General features: G+C 34.6%; 2 protein-coding genes across 2 annotated transcripts; both read left to right on the forward strand.

Annotated features, from left to right (window-relative positions):
- The first annotated feature begins 4,317 nt into the window (after nt 1-4,317).
- Nucleotides 4,318-6,024, forward strand: LOC148622728 (uncharacterized). Its single transcript, XM_088572859.1, has one exon. The coding sequence runs from the start codon at nt 4,848-4,850 to the stop codon at nt 5,919-5,921; it is 1,074 nt and encodes a 357-aa protein (XP_088428985.1). The 5' UTR covers nt 4,318-4,847; the 3' UTR covers nt 5,922-6,024.
- A 2,671-nt stretch (nt 6,025-8,695) lies between these two features.
- Nucleotides 8,696-16,121, forward strand: LOC148622729 (glycine N-acyltransferase-like protein 3). The gene is made up of 5 exons (XM_088572861.1): nt 8,696-8,865; nt 9,568-9,690; nt 11,828-11,942; nt 14,653-14,776; nt 15,172-16,121. The coding sequence occupies exons 1-5, from the start codon at nt 8,785-8,787 to the stop codon at nt 15,689-15,691; spliced, it is 963 nt and encodes a 320-aa protein (XP_088428987.1). The 5' UTR covers nt 8,696-8,784; the 3' UTR covers nt 15,692-16,121.
- The last annotated feature ends 2,682 nt before the right edge of the window (nt 16,122-18,803 follow it).

The raw sequence follows: 18,803 nt of genomic DNA on the forward strand, positions 1-18,803 counted from the left end.
TCAGAGAAGATGCAAAGAAAAACTTTTTTTTAAATTTACCAATTCACAAAACAAACAAAAAACAATACAAAACAAAACAAAAAGGACCAGATCCTAAACAACTAAAAATAACATGTTTATCTAATGTTTTTCATATGTTCATCACCAATACAGACAGAAGAGACCTAGTCATTTTTGTTAGATGGTGATATTCCTTTGTGATATTTTCAATGAGTAGACCCAAAAACTGGCAAAAAACCTGATTTTTAACCAAATTAAAGATTCAGACGGAAATTACGATGATCGAGAAAAAAATACGAGCCAATGTGCCTGTGCGTGAAATATGTGAAAGCACTACTAAATTGTTATTCAGTCGTTTACCGCATTGGTAGCACGACTTTCCCGGACGAGGACCATACTAGAGGTTACAGCTGAGATAACAAAAGCAGGCATTATTGTCTTAAATTCAGGCAATAAATGAAGAGCAAAGCGCACAACAAAAACGCAGAAAAGCAACCTGAAAGAAAAAAAACAGGGAGATAGTTTTGTTTTTGGTATAGATTTGTGCTAATGTCATTTTGAAATGTAGATACCATTTTTTGGTTTTCATTCAAACATAAAATGTGCAATTTGTAAAGTTATCTGAGCCCTAACCATACCAATATTTTTTTTTCAGAAAATTGCATAAAACGTTATTTTATGAGGGATTCTATATATCTGGACAAATGTCACTACAAAACGAACTAATTACTGGATTTTATGAATTTGGAATATAAGGCGCTTTTTTAAGGAGTAAAAAGACCATGTATAATCAATATGTGTGTTTTTTAAGAAGTTTTTAATGACAACATCAAGGCTCAATTACCTCGAAATCCAGTTCAGTGACATTTGGATTCTAAAGTTTATTGTTAGAAAAAGTAGGAAATTTATAGACAAAAATATTCGGTATATAGTAAATCCACACCTGCATTTGTGGAAGATAAAAGACATATTTCTCATCGTATTTTGTAATTAGACTGCATCAATGCTTTCTTTTAATACCCCTAAACTGGAACATGCAATCTTATACTGTAAACAGGTGAAGACGTTCGTAAGTCCTTAGGGAATATGAGGGACAAATAAAGTATGGAAGAACACTAGAAATTTATACATACAACCCAATTATTTGTCTGTAGTTTTGATATCATTGGTAGGATTATTACTGTGTAATTGTTCATGATTGTAAAAATAAAACATACAAAAAAACTTTTATTGTATGTCTTTATACATGTATTTGTGTATTAAATCATGAAGGTTGTTTTATCATTGCTCTGCGGGTCCATGATTGGTACAATAAAATACTTTGAACTTTGGTTAGATACATCTTCAGTACAAAGATTGCAGCATGACAACACACGTCATCTATGATATTTTACGTCATATCAAAAATTAAAAATCAAGTCCACGACCACCATATTACATTAAACCAAAATCTCGTGTATTTGTACACCACAGGACATAACATACATTTCAAGTACCCCCTCTCTCTGTATGCAAGTGTGTCTGAACAATTTTACAACCCAATGAGGTCAATAATAGAACAAATTGACAAATTTATTATTGTTTGAACACAAAGGAATATAACTGAAGTCGCAAATCTTTTCACAACGCTCCGAGTAAAGTACAACGGATAGTTGTAAACGCGTTGTTGTGCTAGGTATACCTCCTTTTCATCTCGCAATTCGACGAAACAATTAGAAGTTGATATAGAATAGCAACCAAAAATCAATAACTACCCGTACGTAGGCCCCATTTATATAAAGCTGCATACCAAAGTTGAAATCAATCTCGAGATAACTGCGACGACATTCGGACGGACGAACGAAATGATATACCACCCACTCGTTGAGCGGGGTAATTATATTTGTATGCAAGGCTGATTTGAAATTTTGTTTTGGGTTTGTTTTGTATGTTTGCTTCTTTTCTTCTTATTTTAAACGTTAGTTATACATCATAACTTAGAGTCAAACAAACCAGAAAGACATCAACAAGGGAAACTTCATATCATTTACTGCTTCAAAATTTTACTTCTTGTGAAAGAAAATCTACTTTCATGGGAGTATGAATTTTTCATCATGGGATTTAAGTATTGTAAAATATATTTGTTTTAGTGGTCTTTTTTGAAACTCAGTATTTGTCTTCTATTAATGAAAAAAGCCTAAAAAATATTGGATAGAAAAGAATCCACAATCTCTGTAGGCTTTCAAGTTATGTTTAATCATTCACTCAACGTTTTCAACCGGTGTAATTGATAATCTTTTTGTTTACAATATCTAATTATTTTGTCTTTGAGGTGGTTTATTTTAATGATTTGTTTTGGTAACAGGAACACAGGCGGTTTTAACTTGTTTAGTTTTAATGAAATTTCTCCTGCTAGGTAATTACAATATCAGAGACCAAATGATAAATAAATCTTTTACTATTGACACCGAGGAATTCAATTAAATCTGCCGTATCAGTTAGGAAATATAAATTGTGAGTTCATTTTACATAGGGGATAAGAAAATGAATTAAACGGCTTTGTGATCTATGGATTTAGCAAAAATGTCGTCACGTTCAAGTCAGAGGACGGTTGTAAATTCGGTTTATGGGGATCGACCTATCGTAAACTTGCCTAGCCTAGGAGGAATAAGGGCTTCGGTGTCAGGAAATGCTCTTGCTAATTTATCAGACGATTTCATTGTCAGTGACAGAGCGTATGGGACTATATATGACAGAAATACCTTTCCCTACTATTCAACAGTGCAATTAAAGCCACCATCGTTCTATGGACTACAGACACATTATGGAAAGTCAAATATCAGCCCAGCATTCCCTTATTCGGATTACCAAAGCCAAGTCGGATTGCAAAACATGCTTCCTTATGGAAGTCAGTCTGAAGTTCACTATTATTATGGCCCAAACGGAGAAAAACTCTCAGGACCACCAGACAGGCACCTAGCACAGGCGGGGGTAAAACAATATGTTTCGAACTTTACTGTCGAGGGACAACTTGAGTATGGAAAGATGATATCGGTGAAAATCATAAGTGGGAATATTTCATTTCATGACATTCCAGATTTTGTCTTGGCTGATATCAAAAGGGCGTATAGATTAGTTTCTTCGATGAAAGTGATAATAATTGCGGAAGGTGGAGAGTATAGTATATATTCTGAGCCTATACAGCAGAATGATCAACAATCACTGCTAGATGACAGCATTTGATGGAGACGTCATGTCTCTTCCTATCGATTCAGCAGTTAGACAGAATTATGACACAAACGCAAAAAGAATATAATACAAGAAAATACTGCACAAATAGTTGCAATATGAAGTATGTGTGTATGTGTGCTTAATTGGACACACCATGTTCAATTCGCGTGTAAATCCAGCACAAATAAAACAATCTGATAACATTATTAAGTTGCACTAAGGGTCATAGAATTGTGAGTATTGTTTATTTTGATAAATAAAAACAACGAAAATTCTTTTGATTTATTTTTCATTATTTAATTTCAGCGTCAGTTATTATAGATATTCAAAGAATTGTTTTTTGTTTTTGCTGTTGTTGTTTTTGTAATGCATGTCTTTTTCCTTCAACTCCCAGGTTTACCCCCACCCCCCCCCCTAAAAAAAAAATAAAAAAAATAAAAAAAATAAGAAGTGTCAAGTTGTTCCCATGAATAATAACCCATTTCACGTAGACAGTATCCCCTCAACAGTGGCTTTGTGTTTTGAAGTATTTCCGCCTTTTGTATTCAGTTGAAGCTTTCATCGACATCTTTTATTTGATAGTTGTTTAAGGCCAGCCTTCGGGATTTCGTTTTTACAATAATTTTTACTTTGAGTAAATGGGGAAGAACTCTAAAGATTAACGGTGCTTCTGCCAAAATGTCCATAACAGTGCTAGGGTACTAAATCTAAGATAGAATCTATGATAGAAACACACATATTTTTTATTTACTTTGCCAAAGTATTTAGACAGATATTGAATAGTGAATTATTATTTCGTAAGTCATTCGAGCCAATGTCCTTCCTGGTACATTTTTCTGACCCACAATTAATACGGTAATTAATTGGTGTCACTATTCACTTAATTGTTCGTCGTTCATTCCAACTACTAATATTATCCATGCAATCTATGGAATCAATTAAAATCAAAATATTCTCTGTTTTTATTTGTATACAAGTGATGAAATATGATCTCATCATTGTTAAAGAAAAATTCAATCAGTAATCTTTTCACCCTTTCAAAGTGATCATAAAGCGTGACATCGCCAAAACATAGATACGATATATACGTTATATATGTTTCCGCACTGACAATATTGATGAAAGCCTTATATTTACTCCCAATTCAATACACAAATACTCATATCCCACACAACACATTGTATATATACAAAGTGAAAATAATTTGTGATTCAATGTGTTTCATTCAATCATGTGAAATTTAAGTATGTTGACTCTATAGAAACGAGAAGTGTCCGCTTGAAAATAAGGAATTGTGTAAGAAATTGTGATATTTCACACTTAATTGATATCGAATTATCTGCCAAAGAAACTTACGGACCTGTTTTAACTACAAACAGTACAGTGGTTATATATTAAAATGGATATAAAGAGTATTAGTACCATTAGAGGCTTTAATGGAAGTTTAATGCAGTTCTATATGAATGTTTACAACTAACAAAAGATAACGATGTGGATAGAACTTAGCAGATAGATCTTGTAGTCGGAATAGCGCTTTTCAATGGGTAGGAACATCTACTTTACTCTTTAATCATATATCGCATTAAGTAATGTAAGTTTAAATTACTCCAAGGACTTACCAAGATTTAGGATTTTATATGACAATGACAGCCTCACGCGCACACGAACAGGGTTCAGTTGTGAATACGAAGTTCGGGGCTAGACCAATAATCGATCTTCCATCTTTTGCCCTCGGTAATGGTGGTAACATTGGAACATCTAACCTAGCAGACGTCCCCCCACGGCTGTTTGGTCCCACTGAATACTCTTACAATGTCGGACGGAATGTACCTAGGAATCATTCTCAAGGAGGCTATGTAGGCCAGTATTACACTGTGCCCAATCACGGTAGTCCACGTGGTTACCCAAACAGTCCAAGATCAAATATTGTGCAAGAAAGTAATGTTGTGCCATACCCATCTTATACAACGGTACCAAATATGGCCGTGCAGCAATATTCGAATCCATCCCAAGGAAATGTTGTCCAATATAACAGCAATCAAAACAGAGGTTCGGAAAATGAAGTCCATAATTTTTATGGACCAAACGGTGAAAGGTTGCCTGGGCCACCGGCTAGTTTCGTGAAGCCTAAACTACAATATTCCCCAGAAAGACAAAGATTTCCAATGAACTTCAAAATTGAAGGAACTTTAGAATATGGAAAAATGGTATCGATACGGATATTACATGGAAATGTTTCGTTCCGAGATATTCCAAATTTTGTGCTCACAGATTGTTTGAAAACATACAGGGTTATTCCCAAAACTGACGTGACTATTGTTGCAGAGAATGGAGAATATAATGTATTTGCGACACCAAATTTACAAGCCCCTTTCACGCGACATGCTGGATATATGTATGACCCATACAATCGCCATGAAAACGAAAGGCGAGCAACGGTGTATCCTAGAACTATTTCACCTCATCGTTATAGACCAGACCATGACATATACACAAAAAAATATGACGACTATGTCCATGATGACCGTAGACATACTTCCCATAACTATCGCGAGAGACAGTACCGAGATGTACCGAGCAGACATTGGTACAGTAGTGGTGCCATATCTGTGGAACATAGAAAGGCTGTAATGGAAGAAACTGGTTTCCGGGATCCTCAAAGAAAACCTTTACCAATGAAGGAAATGGATAAAAATAAACGGACAGGTTAAATAAATGTTATACTTAATTTGTAGACGTATAACATACATTACCTAAAATGTAGTAACAGAATAGGCATTAGCAAAAAAAAGAAAGAAAACAAAGGCTCTAAAATACGTGTTAACTTCTTATAATCAAACCAGTTGCAATTGAATCCTTTACAGTGGACACTTGATTTGTAGTATTGTATAGAATATTCTGGGCTGTAAGTACTGTCTTATTTTGTAACTAATGTTCAGCAGCACAAGACAACACAGGGAATATGTGAAGGCCTTTCGTGTAGATTTAAAGGTGACAATGATGTGAATGCCATTTTAGTATTTTAACCATTTTAACATTCAGGTTACAGACCACCAATTCAACCCATGAGCATTTGGAACGTACAAAAATAGTCCTACGCAGAAATTACCCCTGTTCCTCATAGTGCTGTGAAAAAAGTTCTCATTTTATTTTAAAAATTTAAACAGTTTCTGAAAGGAAAAACATTTATGTACATTCTATAGGTGCATTTTGCTTCTTGTGATGTGAAGCCTAATCTCCATAATGATTTCTAGATATACCCCTATCTTGTGAAAACACTGGGATTTCCCATGCTATTTAAAGACCCTTCACTTCCGGTGACCAGTACTACACTGCAAGTCTGTTAACCCCACATGTCATTCTGAGGATTGTGAGCTGACATATGTAGAATCATGCTGATATATAGTCCTCTGCAGGTTAAAGTTAAGGTAAAGTCCAGAGAAGCCATTGAATATTGTGAAATTAGCATAGAAGCCTATGGGAAGTGGAATTAGTGGTTTCTAGCCTTCCTACTTCCACCTCCCCGTGAACAGGGATAACAGGTACTGATAGCGAACGGAAGTACAAGTAAAATAATGATATAAAAAGTGTTATTGTATTATATTATATTAAAATCATCTGCAAATACAATCATTTATTTTTGCCCCAATTGAAACATGATTTGTGGCGCAAATGAAAGATTTCTCGGTGCAAATGAAATACTATTTGGAACCTAATCTCTCTCTTTTTTTTGAAAGTTGATTCGCAGAGGATGCACCCTATTTGTTATTTTTTATTCTTTTTATTACAACCTTTTTTCATCCTTTATTCGCTGGCACAAACTTCACGTGTAGTGTTTTTTTTTCTACCTTGCATCAAGGTACGATATTTTGATGATTTAGAAGAATGGCAATATAAGGGTAACACCGGAACATGTTTCTCGTGCATGGTACATAAAGTAAGACCAAATTGTACTTTATATATCAAGAAATCAGTTTATAAGTATAATGTACACGGGTATACCGTGCTGTAATAAACATAATTCCATAACAAACTTCTTATCAACGATCACAAATTGGCGGCTGAATATAGACAACAGTTAAACCGCTGCCTGCTACTTACACAAGTGAATATTTCCAGGAAACAACTACTCAACATTCAATCACTACACTCCCTATATATAAACTCAAAATGTTTTCTTTCAATTCCTCAAAGACAATAAAAAACACAAAGGATATACTTATAGGAAAAAATTGACTGACATATTCGAAATAAATGCTTATAGTCAAGAAACTGCTCATTACCCCGGAACTAGAACAATGATAAAATTGAATAGTTCACTAAACGGAATTATAAATGACATTTCGAAGACTTATAAATTGTACTGAATGCAAAAATGCCAATAACATATATTGCAAATTTCGATATTCCTTTCACGTGTTTCACGAGTATTGTAACCTCTCACCGGCAGCATTATAATCATTCATAGAAGGATCTAAATCCAAATGCTAATTTACTAAAAGTACTTAAATCTACAAGAGGTTCTACGCAAAACAAAGAATGATGCCTCAGTGTTTTAGTAATATAGCAAATTTTGAAATATTTGATAATTAAAATCTTATATAATTCGGAGTAAAATATGTGAACGCCCTCGGGGACCTATTGTTCATCAGCAGTGGCGTCGACCCAAAATACAAAATACCAATCATATATCGAAGATTCCGATTTGCTGTACACTTGTTCCAAGGAGTAACCTCCCATCAGCAGCATTAGAATTAGTGATTAAAACTGCAGACCCTATACGTCACCGAGGTCTCATCAATCAAAACTTCGAGCTCTGCATGTCAATATAAACATACGCTATATGGTATGAAACAGTCATCCACCAAATACCAGGCGACAAACAATAAAACGTTTACAGGATATCCTATGTCTTCAATGATAGGCAAAAGCCATACCATAAAGCAAGCTGTGAAAAACCCCAAAACAAACGAAGTGAAACTAGAACACTTTATCAATATTCATAATGATGCATATATTTATAAATCGAGTCCTTATTGTGCTAGAAGAAGAGGTTAAGGCTGAAAACTCAACGCCCTTTAGTAACGATAGTGTGTAAAAACGTCTATAACATAGTTATGAAATATGTAGTGTATAATTGGTTCATATTGTTTATTTTGATTCTTTTTTATTAAAAGTGAGATATGTATTAATCAAAGAAAAAGTTTAATCTTTTGATAATAGACTTCAGAAATAAATTTCAGTCACTTAATTGAACCTTTTCTAGACAGTTTGCTAAATATAATCAGCCCACGAACTTGATATCAATCATTTACATTAGATTATGTCCTTCATTGATTACATCCATATTTATTGTTGAGTACTTTATAATGATTTATGTGTACAATGACCGACATACTTAATGTAACCTTGTCCACTGATAATTCTACGGTTAGTCCATACATGATCACGTTTAAAAAACCAACTCGGTCTGTTTAAGATTAGGAACGATCACGTGAATGATCTATAAGGTAAACACTACAGGTAAAAAGTTTGCTTTACTAACATTTACCTGAAAAGTCTTATGAGGGAGGTATGATCTACCAAGTTCTAAGTTTTGATGAAGTTAGGGAGTTAGAACAGGAGCTACACAGTAACTTACCGGGCAGCGCAAAGGTAGGACGGTTTATAGTACTGTTAGATTCGAAGTTACAATATATTGGTCAGTGGTTTTTGTTAATCATCGCTTTCAGAGAATATTTTCCTATAGTGAAAAAAGTGATATTAAGTATAGTAATATTTCTTTTAAAAACATCTTTTTTTCTTTTCCGTTTCGAATTTTATTGTTTATATACTAGTTTTAAAAGGGAACAATGTATTACAGTGTCTTTCAAGATAAGTTACATTAGAAGAACTACGTCAAACGACAAAAAAAAAAAGAAAAAAAAAAGAATCGCACACCAGCTAAAGACAAACACACATGAGACGATAATTCGATGTCTTGCCTATTACCTGAAAATATCGTATTAGAAAACTATTAAATAACCTGAAAGTATAAAACTTTCTTCTCATATAAAAGTTGAGCTTTAAGGATGTTGACGGCTTCTTGAGTCTAAATGATTTTAATGGCGATCTGAGTCTTGAGGATGGGGATGGCGTTTTGTTCCTGTTTAATAAAGTTTTACGTTGCTATCATCTCTGCACCCGGTGCTCCCGGTAAAACTTGTTATGTAGATAACCTAGTTAAATTAGAGAGAACCGTACTACTTTCTTTTCCTGTTTGTCATGTAAACGACCGAACACGCAAGAAAGTTAACAAATACAATTCGTGCATTTGCTGAAGTAATACTGTACACACACATTTAATGTATATTTTAGATATACTATGTCATCAGAAACTTTGTTCATGGGAATTTGACAGGATTTGAGGTGATAGTTGACACATGGCCTTGTTGGTCATGTATTATATTACGACCTCAGAGTGAAGACCAGACAAAAACAGTAAGATATAGCTATGCTTACATTAAGTACGAGTCCATATAAAATTCAGGCACTGCCTATGGTAAGGCGATTCATTGTGTAGAAAAACACGGGACAAACTGCTTTTTTGGTCTTACATATGCAATATTTTATGTGACAGTAGTCCTTACTGTATTCAGATCTGTATTTTTGTGAAACTCACTAAAATCAACCAAATCAAACCAAATCAAGAACGATAACTCTTGCAAAGTGCTAATTTAATGTACAATCTATATAAATTTCTCAAAAGCGCAACACCCAAAATGAAAAACTAAAGATGTAAAACTTAAAAAATAAAAGCGTCCGAACAGCAATATTTCCGCTATATTCAGACGATGAACTTGAAATGGACGATAAAATGAACATGAAATGATGATGAAATGAAAAAAAGGATGGGACACAAGGATAATAGGGTCGACAAATTTTGATTGCCACTAGAAAAAGGGGGGATGGGCAAGGTCGGGCAATTCAGCCTCCTGTGGCGGAGCGCAAAGGTTACTACTATCGAATACCACAGCAGGGTTCTTTCACGTGCGAAGAACGTGACATCTTTCCCAACACGGTGCACCACTATGGTTTGCGGTCAGGTTTTCCGTTTTAAAGCCTGACAACCCCAGCATATAACATGCCAAGGGTGCCCCATTCCACCACCTGGGGCACACATCCCAGTTGCACTGTGGTCAGAGCGCCTAGCCCCCGGCTAGGTTTCTGAGCATTATTTAGTCGCCTTTTACGACAAGCTTAGCGCTGCTGCAGGCATATTCTTTTAACACCCGGACCTGCACGGGGCACTTGTGAAGGTAAAGAGGTGTAAAATGCATGCTTTATGCTATACGGAAAGATTCAGGTCCTCACCGGATTGGATTCTCTTCTCTGCACAAACTGTTTTTCAAAAGTGCAAAATTTCGCTCGAACTTTAAGGATTAAAATCATGAACAAATGGACAGAAAAAGGTCCACTTTTTATTTCTTTTTTATAATATCATGCCCACTTCCTTTTTCTGACTATTTTAAAGTGCCTGATATTTTAGAAAATCTGTTTTTTTACAATTAGTTTTGGGTAGGCACCCAAAATTTGTTATGAAAACTGATATGCATTTTTATTACGTTGCCATGGCTACAGTATTTCATGACAAAATAGATAAGAATATCCATTCTTTTTTTTTTTTCATGGATGTCCAAAATGTAAGGTTTTGAAAAATATATACTTTTTACAGGAAAAAAAACTGGATTTGCTTGTATAAGTGTCTCAATATAGCTTAATTTCTACAAATTGTCATAAAGTTATCTACATTTTTATCAAAACTGCTACTTAAATAGTCGTTAATTGGTTCTTTATATGTATTCTTCTGTTTATGTATATGACTTACTGTCTGCGTTAACCCGTTACCTCAGGAAAGGGTTACTGGGACAAGTAATTGTCACATTATGTAACGCTTTAATAACATGCACATATAAGTTTAAATGGAGTCACATTCATGAAGGTTGTTTGATATGCTTCTTTGATTTCGTTTGTATAAGGTTACAGACCACCAATTCAACCAATGAGCATTTGGAACGTAGGCAAAAATAGTCCTACGCAGAAATTACCCCTGTTCCTCATAGTGCTGTGAAAAAAGTTCTCATCTTATTTTAAAAATTTAAACAGTTTCTGAAAGGAAAAACATTTATGTACATTTTATAGGTGCATTTTGCTTCTTGTGATGTGAAGCCTAATCTCCATAATGATTTTTAAATATACCCCTATCTTGTGAAAACACTGGGATTTCCCATGCTATTTATAGACCCTTCACTTCCGGTGACCAGTACTGCACTGCAAGTCTGCTAACCCCACATGCCATTCTGAGGATTGTGAGCTGACATATGTAGAATCATGCTGATATATAGTCATCTGCAGGTTAAAGTTAAGGTAAAGTCCAGAGAAGCCATTGAATATTGTGAAATTAGCATAGAAGCCTATGGGAAGTGGAATTAGTGGTTTTTAGCCTATAATATTTAAGAAATAGTACGCGTGTTTGTTATTTGGATTTTGTATACAAGGGTTATTAAACATCCGATAGGTTTTGGTATATGTAGTACAGTACACTAGTTAAAATAATGAAAGCTCCTTTTGTTTGTAGATACCTAAATACTTCAGTCACACATACATATGTCACACTAAAAGTGTGAGGGCGTTTAAGTTTTTTATACAGAGACCAGGAGTAATCAACTGGGAGGAACCAGTTACATTTACAGGTACGTTCTTTATACAGAAACAGGAGTCTGTACAAATGGGAGGAACCAGTTATACATACAGGTACGTTCTTTATACAGAAGCAAGTCCGTACAACTGGGAGGAATCAGTTACATTTACATGTACAGTCCGTACAACTGTGAGGAACCAGTTGTATTTACAGGTACAGCCCGTGCAACTGGAAGGAATCCGTTACAATTACAAATACGTTCTTTATACAGAAACAAGAGTCTGTATAACTGGGAGGAAACAGTTACATTTACAGATACGTTCTTTATACAAAAACAAGACTCTGTATAACTGGGAGGTACCAGTTACATTTCGTACAGAAACTAGTCTGTACAACGGAGAGAAAACAGTTACATTTACATACAAGTACGTTCTTGGTACAGAAACTAAAAGCTGTAAAACTTATTATGAAGCCCATTTTATTCTGTTCGCTAAAAGCCTAAGTAAATTTTAATAGTATATTTTCATTCAACCTTCACAAAAAAAATGGGACCGGTGGGAGGATTTTATTTTTAATTTGTATTCCTTTGCAGATATTTGGTAACCTAATTTTAGCGATTTGAAGTATACATGTGTTCTAAATCCATAACCACACCATCTGAAGTGTCAGAGAAGTAAAATCATTTCAGTCACCAAGAAATGAAAGATTCGTGTGTTATGATACCTCAATACTAGAAACTGACATGAAAAAAAAAATCCTGATTTTGAAATTTCCGCCCTAATTTAAAAAATAAAAATCAATTTTTAATAGGGACGGGAGGAGATGAAAATCGACTATATAATTTTATTTGGCCTTACATAACGTGTATGAAGTTCGTCCTTGCTCGGTCAGATCATGTACTTGGATTTTGATTTATCCGAATTGTCATGATATACAGTTATATACGCATTTCATACAGAAAATAGTCTGTACAACACTTACAGGTACGTTTTTGATACACAGACTTATTAACAGGCATCGAGTAGATTTTATTGCACACGTTTTAGTTAAATAGATAAAATTTTATCATAAAATAATTCTTTTGTCTCCAAGAAATGGGCATATGTTGACTATAAAAATCAAAGCACCGATGGCGTTGAATCTCGGAAGTGATGAGATATTTATGGGTATTTTAAAAACTTTATTATCCGCTGATGGTAATTTGTTCTCTCTGTATGTCCAAAAAGAGTAATTATTTACAACGGGATCAGCGCTTTCACCACTACTAGAACTACACATCCACACAATACTGATGATTCAAAATTTCAATTCAAACTTCTAAATATGTATTTGAATTTTTCTGTGACAATCAATCATGTGAAACATAACTTCAATCGCGTGCTGGAAAACGGGCAATGTATTTATACGAAAAAATCAATTTGATACATTTCAATATTCATCCACCAGATCTCTTGCGCAGTGGAAGTGCTTTTAAGGCGGTTATCAACCGGAAGTCCCTTTGATTTACATCAGACGGTTTAAGACGCAAAAAGTCGCATGACTTCCGAGTTAAAATTAAAGTATGATATATATATATTCGAAAATTGCACCACACAAATCTTCTACGGCAGTCTTAACTGAAGCGCCCTTTAAATACCTCAAAACTGATACCAAGTTCCTTCAGCCGTGTGTCATTTCGGTCCGCGAAATTTTCAAAGTTTACCAACTTGTTCTAATTCTAATAAATTGATCAAACGTTCTCGTTAATTATGAAATGCAATATATATCACAAGACGTACAATCAGTCAACCATGGCAGTGGTGATGGACATTTAATATTAGCCAACAAAACCCACCAACAAATCATGGTTTTACCAGATTATTTTAAGTACACCACTAGGTCAGGAAGGCGACACCCCTCCCCGTGTTCTATTGTTTTTTTTTTTATGCCCCTGTGACAAACTGCCGGGCATATTAATTTACCCCTGGTCGTCTGTTCGTCCGTCCGTTCGTTCGTCCGGATTAAACATGATCATGGCTATCTCCTCGTACAGTTTTTGAACTGCATCTAAAATATTTTACAAGATATTTCTATACATAATGAAGGTGTGCAGGATCAAAGGATTTTGATTTTCATGAAATATTACGGAATTGGTGATAGATAGACTTAGTCATTTTCATCACAAATACATATAGGGCTATATGGCTTGTCCGGCTATCTCCTCCTGTAGTTTTTGAACGAACTACATCTTAAATATTTTTGCAGGATGTTTCTACACATAATGATGGTGTGCTAGGTCATAGGATCTTGATTTTTGTGGAATATTACGGAACTGGGTGATTGTTGGACCTTGGAATATTACGGAACTGGGTGATAGTTAGACTTCGTAATGTTTGTAAGAAATATACCCCACGCAACAAAGTTTTGTTATTTGTTATTAGTGGTATTAACATTTTTTATGTGTCCGTCAGTCCGTCCATCAGGTCTCTTTTTCTCATTGCAAGTATTTTTGCAGTGCTTAGCCTTACATTCCAAATATTCCTGCATCAACCAACAGTACATAGCCGTTCTGAATCTGCAAACTATGTCTTCATACAAAAATAAATATGTTCTTAATTTGGCAAATCTAGCGAGCGGGTGCATCATTAGTGTCTTACACATCTGATTTACTAAAAAAATCATTACTAACAAATGATGCGGGGAGAGGGGACTTCTTTGACAAACAGGGCTTCTATTTTATATTAGCTGTTAACAGTTAAGTATATTTTAGTACATATGTTTAGGTGTACCGAACGACATTGTTCCTGTCATCACAGAGGTCAGTAAGAAATATGGCGCCACAGTTTCTTCTAAGGAGTCCAGATTCATGTATTGTTGGACGAAGAAATCACCACCGCCTATGCCAGAGTAAGTTTGAATACACACGATTATATTTGCCTTACAAGACTGAACGTTTGTGTGCACGTGTATGCATGTTGTTTCATAATGACATTTAGAGAGAAAAAATAACACTATATGGACCCATATGTTGTCGGGCTACTGACTCTTTTCTCAACTAATTTAGCTTTCTTATATTCCTACACCTCAATAAATGGAGCAATTTACGGGTGCCTCTATAGTTGTAAAATTGGAGAGCTAAATGTGTCCTATTGGTCCAGATTTGGTTTTCAGCAGTAACTTTGATTTTTCGTTTCCTGGGCAACAAGTATCTCAACAGCAATAAGCATATGAAATATTTGTTAATAGTTTTTAAAGATATTCAGTTTCTTCATTTCATGATATGTATTTGGTTTTGTTTTCAGAATTCCTGATGACATCTGTCTGAGAGCATTGGAACAAAGACATGTCGAAGCAATGAAAGATGACTGGGAATCAACGAGATACAGGGAGGATTTAGAGGGATATTTCTCTAGTGTTGTAGACAAGTTTGACAGTAGTTGTTTAACAGACAAACAAGGCAATCTCTTGGCTTATATATGTATGCAATATAATGGTGCGATGGCCATGCTGTATATCAGACCTGAATATAGACAACATGGTTACTTCAACATTCTCCTAAGTGATCTGACTCGTAAATTATTAGCTAAAAATGAGGTGGCATATGCTTTTATACCGATACAAGACTCATCTTTAATTCAGCTAGCACGAGAGTTTGGGCTAGAGTGGGTTCCGGAGGGTAATATGACATGGGTACGTTATAACCCCCCTTCTCTTCCTAACAATGTTGCTCAGATGGCTAGAGTTGTTGGTGAGAGGTCAATTAGTTTTGAAGATTGTATTCATCATTTTAAAATCAATGCAATTCCTTTAACAACTTTGTGAATTATTTAGGGTACCAGTTTGGATTATTTTTAACTTTTCTGTTTCTGGTACTTGTATATTTTGTATCCTTATGCCGCCTCTGGGACATGGGTAAGTTTAACAGTTTTAATACGTACGTCTTTTTTATAAAAGCTAAAAAAAAAAAAAGAAAAAAAAAAGAAACCTACAAGCACTTCTATCATAAATCCATAGCCCCACTAAATGTTTTGTTAAATCAAGAAGACCAGAGAAAAGCAGGACGATCTACATTTCCAATAATATGTTCTAATAATACATGTTTCGTCGATTTTCATATCATTGAAGGATGAAATGACCTTTGTTGTTTATTTAGAAATGTACATATTTATTCATGTGTTCCCAGGTTGCACCGTGGTTTTTGTTTTTTTTTTGTAGTTAATCGTTTATACGGAATAAATATTTCGCTTTTTTTCATTGACGTCAAAATTATTTTAAGACTGAAAATATGATAGGTAAGATTAAAAACTTTAGCAAGCACTGTGCTATCATTATATCACTTGTCAGGATAATTTTGAATCTCTTTGATTATTGGCCTTGTACTTAACAAGAGAGAGTAACATGGAACCAGGATTCTAACGGAAATCAAAAGAATATAATTCCAAAGACCAGACATGGAAAACAGATCAACACGACCAAAAAAAACAAAAAAACAAAAAAACATAAAATAACCAAATTAATACGTACAATGCAACAAAATGCAAATAAGCAACTTGGACTCCACTATGACTGTGTGCATGGACCAGTTACACCAATAGGGTAAGCGTCCTCTGCTTTTGTACAAACACCCGACGAATTGCTTATAAAAAACTTAAGTCCGGGGTTGACGAAAGAGGAAAGGAAAACTATGACATGTTGAACAAATCGGTTCTCATGGTGCAGATGGATACACCGTAACGATCCAAGAGTTCATGATGACTTCACTACTTCTGTAGTGATGAATTCAATCTTGTAGCAACATAACTTTTTTTCCAGGAGCCTATTCGTAAAAAAGTCGGCGTAGTAACGGCAAGCTCTGGCATAACGTATGAGTTGTGATATGAAAACTCAATATGCATATGCTGAAGGGATGTTGCCACAGACGAAAGGAAAGAATGGAATGAAAATTCATCGCGTCTGTCGTATAGTTTTGTCAATAGTTTTCCTTTACCATCGATAACTTAGTGTAGGTCAAGATGTGAGTCTGACTTCAAAGTGACTGTAGTATCCTTTATCTCAAGTTTGTTTTGGGGTAGATAAATGCGATGTATAAAATCCCCGAAACTAAGATTGTTCAACGACAATACGTCATCTATATAGTGGAAACTTAGATAATAGGATCTGGCTTAACGATGTTCCATCCTTTGGATCAGATCAGCTATAAAGTCAGCATCATAAGAGTGAAGGAATAGGTCAGCGAGTAAGGGACACAATTTGTTCCCATTGGAATGTCGGCCGTTTGTTGAAAAGCGCGTTTATCATATTGGACATATGTTGTCGATTAAAAATTCCAGCATTTTGAAAACATCTTCGGTATATTTGGAAAATGATTTGGAATCGTTTTCACCAAGTATGGGGAATCTCTACCAACTACTATATATATATGTATCTAGGTGTATCGTCTTTTTTGGAGTAACAACGATGTATAATGTTTATGGGTTGGAATTTTAACTGAATACGGGAAATAGAAGTATAAAGAGTTGAGAACCATAGGTTTAAATACTATTTTATTCTGGTTATAATCTTGATTTTAGGGTTTCCAGAAGATCTTTTTTGAAAATTCACATTGAATTAATACCACTACGGGAGTAACAAGTGTCTTGGTAGGACTGGATACCCTCTTTGGCGATATTAATCCTTTATTGTTAAACGTGTGTGACGTTATCAACAAGCCAAAACTAACGTACAAAATCAACAATAACTGTTAAACATCAAGAAAAGATCCAATAGAAAAGAACGAATATCGTGAAACGTAACAAATACACTATAAACTAATACAAAATTGTTAATATTTTCAGAGATCACCAAGAGGTATAAGTGTAAAAATTTACGGTAACCGTTAAATAACTTGAATGATAAATTAAGTTTTTACGATTTGTGCTTAGACAAAAACTGCAAGCCTCAGTTGTAAACGTTTTATATGTTCTCAAAGTTTTGAAGTGTCAAGATGGACACAATACAATCTGTACCAAATAGAGGGAGTATTTGACGGCCTTACAAATACAAATACAAGTAATTTTATTGCCTAATCACGGGGCTTTTACAGGCATATCGAATCACAAATATAAAGCATACAGGCACGAGACCACAGTGCATTTCAATATACACATTTGAGCAGATTAAAAAAATTCCACCGAGGCAAACTGAATAAAAACTTCTCAGGCCTAAAAATACCTACAACCAGGATTATATATATAAATTGTCAAAAATTTTGTCATCATTTTCTGTAATTAATACATATGACTTGGAGATGTGGTAAACATGCAAGAGGATATTTCTGTCGCTCAACGATGACCAGAGATCCCCCGCATCATCCCTAAATTTTAACCTTCGTCCACGGAACCAAATCACAACTTGTAGTCAGAATTGATTAACAAAAAAAATCCCATGTAATTTGACCTATTTTACACCAAAATGGAGGCAAAACTTCAGCAAATAAGTTTCCAGTAAAAAAAATGAAAAAATGTGGATAGTACCTACTACCAAAGTTGGAACTAAACCGAGGGGAATTAATTGTGGTCTCTTACCTATACCCAACATAGTTCGCAAATAACGACATATACAGCCATTCATACCTAATTTGCGTTAATTTGCTACGTATAATTTTAGAAAAAGAGCGAAAAAAATAAAATAAAAAGAGTATTGTAAGAGCCATTCAAGATTCCTGTACATATGGTTTGCATAAAATATTAGTCAAGCATTTTTGCATTTTCTTTTGTTAAAATTTGATTCCAAATAATCTGCTAGGAAAGTTAAAAACTTTACTATTTTCAGTGGTTAAATTAAAAGCATTTCATGGTTCAATTACGTAGATTTGGATAAGTTGTATACAGCCTTTCATAGAACACCTTTCTGTTCTGATCATAACTATGGCAAATACACATAAAATGTCATTCGT

This window comes from Perna viridis, chromosome 3 (genome assembly GCF_037379345.1).
Source record: "Perna viridis isolate PV_CMFRI_1.1 ecotype Kerala chromosome 3, ASM3737934v1, whole genome shotgun sequence".
NCBI lineage: Eukaryota > Metazoa > Mollusca > Bivalvia > Mytilida > Mytilidae > Perna > Perna viridis.